General features: G+C 42.8%; 1 protein-coding gene and 1 non-coding gene across 5 annotated transcripts; both read left to right on the forward strand.

Annotated features, from left to right (window-relative positions):
- The first annotated feature begins 1,484 nt into the window (after positions 1-1,484).
- Positions 1,485-7,837, forward strand: LOC127295570 (transcription factor GTE11). 4 transcript variants are annotated; one of them, XM_051325539.2, is made up of 11 exons: positions 1,485-1,706; positions 1,835-2,017; positions 4,111-4,871; positions 4,971-5,028; positions 5,123-5,187; positions 5,304-5,358; positions 5,432-5,491; positions 5,644-5,765; positions 5,892-5,952; positions 7,034-7,155; positions 7,243-7,837. In XM_051325539.2, exons 3-11 carry the CDS (start codon positions 4,224-4,226, stop codon positions 7,510-7,512), a joined length of 1,461 nt encoding a protein of 486 aa, XP_051181499.1. In that variant the 5' UTR covers positions 1,485-1,706; positions 1,835-2,017; positions 4,111-4,223; the 3' UTR covers positions 7,513-7,837. The 4 variants fall into 4 exon arrangements, with proteins under 4 accessions (XP_051181499.1, XP_051181498.1, XP_051181497.1 ...); XM_051325538.2 differs by having other exon boundaries at positions 1,487-1,710; positions 5,886-5,952; XM_051325537.2 differs by having other exon boundaries at positions 1,487-1,706; positions 5,886-5,952.
- A 209-nt stretch (positions 7,838-8,046) lies between these two features.
- On the forward strand, positions 8,047-8,118 carry TRNAH-GUG (transfer RNA histidin (anticodon GUG)). The gene has a single exon. It is a non-coding gene; the product is annotated as a tRNA-His (tRNA).
- The last annotated feature ends 388 nt before the right edge of the window (positions 8,119-8,506 follow it).

An 8,506-nucleotide genomic window follows, 5' to 3' on the forward strand; every position in this document is an offset into this window, starting at 1 on the left:
GGTTGGTTGAACGTTGGTTGTTGTTTATTTCATAAACCCTAGATACATATTTATAGTCCAGGGGACTTTCTAACGTGGGAATAATCACAACCGTGCACGAGGCCAATTCTAACTAAAACGACACGTAATCTACTATGTTACAGATACACGGGCCAACTAGCACATATTTTGCATATAAAGGCCGATCCACATATTTCTTCCATGTATATCCTTCAAATCCATCTTGATCGCGGCCCACCTCTGACTCGGTCAAATTCTGGTGATAACAATACCACAAACTTCAAAATATCAATTTCAAATAATTTATATTCTAAACTACACAAAAATGACAAAAGCGTAGATCTGAGTAGTACATTTTGAAATCTCCAAAACATATCAGATTTTTTTTTTTTTTTTTGTCTAGCACAAAATAAAAAAAATTCAGGATGAGATTTTGGGTAATTGTGTATCACTTGTTAGTCTCCAGAATTGTTTTCAAATTGTTTAATAGCCTGTAAAATGTCATTTAAAAAAAATGGCCAGAGGATAGAGGTCGGGAGTCAAAAACACTTTCCAACTTTGGGCTCGCTTCGCTAGTCTCACACTCTGGGGGAATTTTATTTTTTGCCCTCCTTTACTTCACACTTCTACAATTTGCCCTCATTTATTTTGTGCTTTACTTTTTGCCCTCATTTACTTTGGACTTTGATTATTTGCCCCTTTTGAGTTATTCTGACTTATTATAGTTCATTTTGTCGATAAGGGTAAAAATCCTAGTCCAAAATAACCCTATCTACTCCCATGAACTGCTCATCTTCCCCATGGACTATATCGCCGTTCCTTCTTCATGCTGGACCATGGCGCTGCTCTATTCTGGCACCCTCCTCATCAAATCCATTGATCTATTCCACTCACGCAGGTCGGATCCCATCCCAATAGCCATTCCCCTCCGCTTCATGTTCAGCCATGGCGCCAAATGCGGGGGATTCGGCGGAGCCTGTCAGCGAAGGCGCGCAGCTGCGGGAACCTTCTGAAGGTTAGGCCGGTAAGGGGCGCGCCGCCGGGTACGGATGGAGCAACGGCGCAGGCTGAGTAGAAGCGAGTCGCGGGCAGCACGAGAAATAGGCAGATCCCAAGCGCGCAGAGCTGAACCTCGTCGATGACGTTCAGGGAGCAGATAAAGTGAAGATGCGGGCCGAGGTGCCGGCCTGCGGGGTCTCATCCTGCCCCTGCGCCGCGGCGATGAGATCGCAGCCTTCGACCTCCACGGCTCCACCTGTGCGAGGCTAGAGTCGTTTCTCACCATGGTCTATCCTGAACAATTTCTTCATAAGGAAGAAGAAAGGGGTAGTTTTGACATTGCAAGTGGACCCAGTCTGTTGGAGGGCAGATGATAGAAGTCCAAAGTAAATGAGGGCAAAAAATAAAATACAAAGTAAACAAGGGCAAATCGTAGAAGTGTCAAGTAAATAAGGGCAAAAAGTAAAATTTCCCCACACTCTGACCCGCGAAAGGTTTTTTCCTTTGCAAACTTGCAATGCTGCTCGCTCAGCTCCCCCGAAAGAAAAAAAAAACTTCTAACCCTAGCTCTGCCTCCGCCGCCCCGCGTCTCTCCCCTCTCTCCCCGGCGGCAAATCGGGGACAACAGTCGGCGGCGACAAATCGGGGACAGCGGGCGTCGCGGCAGCGGGGTGGCGGATCGACCTCGGTCGGCGACGGAGGCTCGGGTAGGTACCTACTCCCCTCCTCTCTCTGTCTCAGTGGGAGCAGGGAGCCTCTTCGCTCGTCTCTCCGTCTCGCCGGCGCAGGGAGCCTCCTCCGTCCTCTCTAACCCCACTTTCTCCACCTCCTGCAGGGAACGGCGACCTGCGGGGTACCCGAGCGTGCTGGGCCACGGCGGGGTGAGGTTGCGCGGGGCGTCGGCCTGATTTGGCACCCTTCAAATCAAGTTGTGAGCGGAGGCTTCCTTAGCGGCCTCTCCGCGAAGGATTCGGAGGGAACTTGGCGTGCTCTCCGCGCCGGCGGTCGGGACACACAGGTTGGTTCTTCTATCTCTGCCACTCTGCGCTTAGGGTCTCATTTATGAATCTAGGGTTTCGAACCAACCGGTTCCTTAAGGCATGCTAATTGGCTTGTTGGCATATCTGGGGTAGCTCCCTCGATTATGATTGGAAAATCGGGCGTCTATCCTCGCAAAATTGGATATTGTATTTTTGTGCTGAGGAATTGTGTCTTTTGTATGTTGGCATGTCTTGGCGTACAATTGGGCGTCTACCCTTGCATTACTTTATTGGATTGGATATAATGTGTTACTACCTTAATATGCTAAAACGGCTTATATTGTGGAACAGAGTGATATTTTAATATGGGAACTTTCACGCAAGCGCTCCCTTGCGTGATGAGATGTGCACTGCTTGTCAGGATGTGCACTGCTTGTTAGCTGCGTGGACGCTCTGCATGATTCCTTGATTCACAACGTGACTTGGTGTGTATGTGCACTCGTGTTGGCTTAGCAGGCTGGCCGTCGCACACTTGCAAGTTAGCGCGATGTCTTGCTGTATCGCTTCCCTAAACTTTTTAGCGTTGCGCCATATCGCTTTCCTAAGTTTATTATTCTACTCAAGGGAACTATGCTCAAAACAAAACCTCGCGATCTAAACACGTATACTGCTGACAGAAAACAACGTACCCGATCTCCTGATACTGACAAGCTTGGTTAAGTATGAGGCTATGGCACATGACATCTGTGCTAGCTATCTTGCTATATCTGTCCATCATTTGCAAGCTCATTGTTGTACAATTTTTTCAACCAGACATACTTTAGTTTATTATTGCAATTTGGTACTTACTCTATCAAGCCTCTACTCATGCTGTTTCAAATAGGACTAAAACTTGCGCTGAAAAATAGTTTGCTTACAACTTACTTTTTCTGTTGCTGGAGTTTAAATTGTTTATAATTGTTGACTAATGCTGTAAGCATTAGTAAAGATTGATTTGAGGATGCAGCAAGGCGAGTTCAAAATTTGTTGTTTGGTGATACTAAAGGGATGTTTTTGTGCCATCAAATTTGAAACATTGAATCAGTAGCATATGTTTTGTTGGTTTCAGAAATAAAAGGTTGTGTTTTGTCAATAACAGAATAAGAGTACTTTGGACGGGCATTTCTTATCAACTTCTGGTTATATTCGCATTGCCTTGTGCAATCCCTGTCCACATGTGGTAAATACTTGCCCCTTAGGAACAAATGGCTAAAAAGGAAATGTGTCGGGATGGAATGTTGATTTGCCTTTGTTTGCAAAATAATATGAATATTGTTGCCCGTAAAATATTTGATGCTTATCTGCTCATAACTTTAGCTTGAAAATATGAGCTAACTTTTTGAATGAAGTATGCAAGAATACATGAGGTATATCTTGAAAAAACATAGGATACACCTCAATAATTCATATTGAAATATCCCCCCCCCCCCCCCCCCCCTCTCCATCATTTTGGACCTTTGGCTGAACTTATATGTGCATCCAGTTGAATGTGGTATTAGAGGCAAGAGGTCTCAAGTTCAAAACCCGCCCAGCACACTATTTAACAAAAAGAGTTGCAGGCTTCATCGACCCCACATCTGGCGTGATAGAGCCCACACTCGAGGGGCAGTGTTCAAATATATTTCCTGCCTTTCTCTATCAGTTTTTATACTTTTGAGTGAACTAGTTGGTGTATCCAATTCAATAATTCTTACTTCCATACTACAGTTACTGTATTTACTAGGATTGCTTTTCTTGTAGTATGTTATGTGTCTAGCTGGGGCAGATGAGGGAGGCATTAACTCCGTCTTCCCTGCACTCATGTTATCTTCCCCATTCAGACTTCTTACTTTCCTCTTTCCAAATATAAGGGATCTAGTGACCACTGATTGTCTGCATGAGCAGCTAGTGTTGTTATTTCATAGATAGATTTTAATTTGATCGATACTGCCATAAGTTTTGTTCAACTAGATAAATAATAAGCAACTCTTGTTAAAATGGATAGTGCACGATCAGTTCCTGTTGTTGCTAGTCTGTTCCTTTTTACTGGCCTGCATGCAATTTATCCAGGCATGTTAAGCAGCTTGCTCCTGACTGAATATTATGTTTCCAGCCCCGACTGAGAAAATGTGTTGTGTCATGTGTGCCAATCGGAGAGTGCATCACGAGTCCTGAACTTATTGGTCCTTTGTGAAGTCCAGATAGTAAGAATTCTAACCAGACACAATGACCACACAAGCTTGTAAGAGGAGGAGGTCAGTTTGCATAAGCAGCGGATCGGAAGATTCGGGTACAGATTCAGAGGTTGAGGAAAGTAGACTGTCTAAAAAATCTGGGATGGCGTCAATTTCTTCATGTGAGCACCGGCCATCCTCTAGCAATAAGGCTGAAAGCATGAATGTTAGCAAGACAAGGGTGTGTAGAAATATTCTGGGGAAGCTCATGGCTCACCCAGGTGGTTGGCTCTTTCATCAACCGGTTGACCCAGTCCTATTTGGGATTCCTGATTACTTTGATGTTATCCGTAATCCAATGGACTTGGGCACTGTTAAGAAGAAACTCACAAACAAGAGTTACTTTAGCACTGATGATTTTGCAGCAGATGTGAGGTTAACTTTTTCGAACGCAATGAAGTATAATCCTCCCGGAAATCAGGTTCACTCAGTAGCTGAACAGCTAAATATAATGTTCGATTCAGAATGGAAACTGTATGAAAGAAAATGGAGAGACAGAAATCTGGTGCTAGGGCAGCTGCAGATGAAGGTAATTAAGGCTCGTGCTCCTGTAAATTCAAAGCCAGTGATTTCTAGAGGGCTGGTCTCATGCTCGAATTCAATTGCAAAGAAGACATTGACAGATGCAATATCTTCCAAAGTAAGACCACTTAAGACCTTTGTTCACTTAATGATATGTTAACTTTGTCCTTTTAACAGCAATATAGTTTTAATTTACTGCTATATGGTCTGTGTGCAGGTAAAAATTAAGTTTTCTGTGCGGGGCTCAGGGCAGACCTTGTCCAAAGGTGTTATTGGTTTGACTTCTTTCATTACGTGCCACAAACTTTTCTGGACAACACTCCTCTGTCATGATTATTGACATTTTCTTTCCTATTTTTTTTCCTTCAGATGCACCTTTTCAAGCAACTGGTAGCAGAAACAGCTCTTTAAATATTTCCATCCCTTGCACCAAGGTTTTTGCAATGAGTTCCCTTGTTTATATTCGACACATTTCTATCTTAGTGTTATAGCACATCACTAATGAAGCAAAATCAGAGTTGCCCTCCTAAACCTTGTATTCTGTCTTCAGGAGAGTGCTAAAATGTCAAAGGTGCGGCCAAGTAAGGACAGCTCTCAGTCAAATGGTATGCTGATGAAGTTCACATAATTTTGTTCAACGTTGTCCATTTGCTAATGCACACTTATTTGCTATCTTAGGAAATGGATCTCGGTCTTGCAGAGACACTTCTACTTCACCTCTTGCTTCATATGGACTAGGTTCTTTTGGCCTTTTCTCTTTTTATTACATGTTTGTTGCATCTGGTTATTGTTCAATTCCTTGTGTTGATAAGTAACAGTTAGGAACTTAGGAGAGTTTTATTGCCATATAAGTGTTTGCTAATTTACTGCTTTTCTGATGTGAATTTTAGGAGATGGAAGTTATTTACATGATGAACCTTTGTCACCAACCAAAGCCCTCCGTGCAGCAATGCTAAAGAGCCGTTTTGCTGGAACAATCGTGAAGGCACAGCAAAAGGCACTTCTGGACCATGTAATGTTTCTAAAGTACATGCTAAACTGTGTACATTGCAATTATGCTACTTTCTTGTAGTGTGGAGGTCTTCCTCTGCACTCATGCAGCTGTAGGTGACATGCTGTTTTGATCTCCTAGGGACAGCAAATAGACCCTGCAAAATTACAGATGGAAAAGGAAAGGCTGGAAAAAAGGCAGCAAGAAGGTAATAACTAGCCCTGAGCTTCTAATGGACTATTATGTTTAGGCTTGGAACTCGGATATGTTATGTTGTCTGCCAGTATTGTGATAGGTAAGTATAATATATGTGTACTGAGCTCTCTCGTACCCAAAATAAGATGCACTTATATGAATTCGCAAGCTTTGATAATTTTTGATGTTAAAAATGGGCCTGAGAAGTGAGAAGTGTCAGGAAACAACTGTTCAGAATATAGTAGCGCATACTGGCATGGTACATTTCAACCTAATATTCGAGCTAATTTGGATTGATTTGGTACCATTCGGAACTGGCTAGGAATTGTCCTTCACATGTTATGGAAATGAGTTATATGCCATAAACCTTTTCCGCTTCTAAATGGGGTGTTAGCCAGCATTTTTGTTCTGAAAGTAGTTCTGCTTTCGCTCGAAAACATCCTTGTGGAATGGTTTAACTTTGTTTGTAGTTACATATACCCTATTTTGCCATATGTTTTCATTACTAGCAGAGTGCCCATCATCGCAACATTGTATCATTATTCATTACCATGATATCAGACATATTATTGCAAGTATTCAACACAACAGTTGTTGAACAAACAGCATTACTGTTGAAAAGAAATTACTGAAATTACTGAGTGTCAGGGACTAGTGTTGTCCTTGGTTTGATCTTTATCTGGTATGGATAACAAGATGCAAAAGACAAACTGGTTAGTAAATGAAATATAGTTGCGCATCAGTGTTAGATATCTATTAGCTATAGACAGTTATGTCTCGGTCAATTGGGCAGTCAGTCCGTAGCTTCTATCTATAAAAGGACATAACTGTCTTCTGGTTCGTTCATTAAACTTGACAACTGAGGACATAGTAATTGGAAAAGTCCCTGTTGTAAGTTGATGTGTTAAGGAGATGGATGAGTTGGCTCTGTGACTTTTTACGTTTTGATTATGGGCAGCATGAATTCCTTGAAAATTGAGACGAAAACTCTAAGTCTGAATGGCTTAGTGCCTTTCTGACATTGAGTTATGTCATTGCTGTGATTGCTGACCTTCCACGGTGTCCTCATCCAATTTTTTTATTCTTCGCCACAGAGAAAGAAAGGATTGAGGCCCAGGTCAAGGCGGCTGAAGCCGCTGCACAGTTCAAGTTCGATGAAGAAATGAGGATGAAGAGGGAGCGGGAAAGAAAGGCAGCACGCCTGGCACTACACATGGTACTGGATGCTTGCCATCTTCTGACCAGCATTTTTCTAAGCTTCATGTTACACAGTGGCTATTCAACCTCACCTCCTTTTGTGTAGATGAAGAAGACGGTTGATATTGACAACAGCGATTTACTGAAGGACCTTGAAAATATGAGCAAAAAGTGGGAACTGAACCCTCCTGGCAAACTGATTGTGGATTTTGTCGATGGGATGGAGCTTCCACCTGGCCTGGGCAGCCCACTCGAGAGGCTTGGCCTTTTCATGAAGAAAGATCTTGAAGAAGAGGTCGAGCATGAAATGGAGGACAGCATATCACCCTCCATGGATGTCGATGTGGAGGAAGGAGAGATTGGCTGCTGCGGCTAGCATATCTCTTAAGCATCCATTTTTTTCTTCGACGGGGCTATAAGATTATGTGATTCTATCCTGCAACGAAGCTATGTCATAAGCGGAGTAGAGAGTTCTTGTGGTTTGTGCGTCCAAGTCCCCCATAATGTCTCCGCCAACTCTGAAATGGAGTGATTAGACTTTCTGGCTGTCCGGAACAATATGATGGCAATGCATGCTGTAGGTGTTCAGAGTCTATTTATAGTGAATTCCTTGTACGACCAACCTGTAAAAACAATTGAGAGAAAAAAGATTAGTGAAATGCCAGTATATACACATTTTAGTTGCCGTTGGTGAAGACAAATGCTTTGGGACCTCTTTGTCCAGTGGAATGGTTCTTTTCTATTTGTAATAATGAAATGCACCCTGCCAAGTGCCAAGTGTCAATGCCCATCCACCCACGAGGCTGTTGAGGGCTTTTCCATGCTTGAATGGTATATCGGGTTGGGTTTGTACTTTATAGCAAGCCTAAAGTGAAGTAGTGTAAAAATAGAAGCTCAAGTAAACAACAAAGTGGCTGTAGTTTAGTGGTGAGAATTCCACGTTGTGGCCGTGGAGACCTGGGCTCGAATCCCAGCAGCCACATATTGTTTTTTGACTTTTTTTTCACTATAAATCATTTCTTCTTTTAATTCTATTCTTCTTATGCAAATATTAGATCACAACATTGGCGATCACGTGTTTAATGCTAGAATGACAAGGGCTGTTCATTGGTTTGGCTTCGACGCACTGATCAATCCAGGCCATGGCAAGGGTTGCCGACCCTACAAGACCGGAGGTCCAACATGCACTAGTGGAAATAGCTCATCTGTGGCGCATCAAATTTAAATTATGTGGCACATATCTCGGACGTCACAGTTATCACACGACTAGTATTTGAATTCTATGGCGCATATGTACATGCGTCATAGAATTTTTGAAACTTCTTCACATGTCCATTATCACCAAATGGACGGCAAGCTTCAAGCATATG

The sequence above is a fragment of the Lolium perenne genome, chromosome 4 (assembly GCF_019359855.2).
Source record: "Lolium perenne isolate Kyuss_39 chromosome 4, Kyuss_2.0, whole genome shotgun sequence".
Classification (NCBI taxonomy): Eukaryota; Viridiplantae; Streptophyta; class Magnoliopsida; order Poales; family Poaceae; genus Lolium; species Lolium perenne.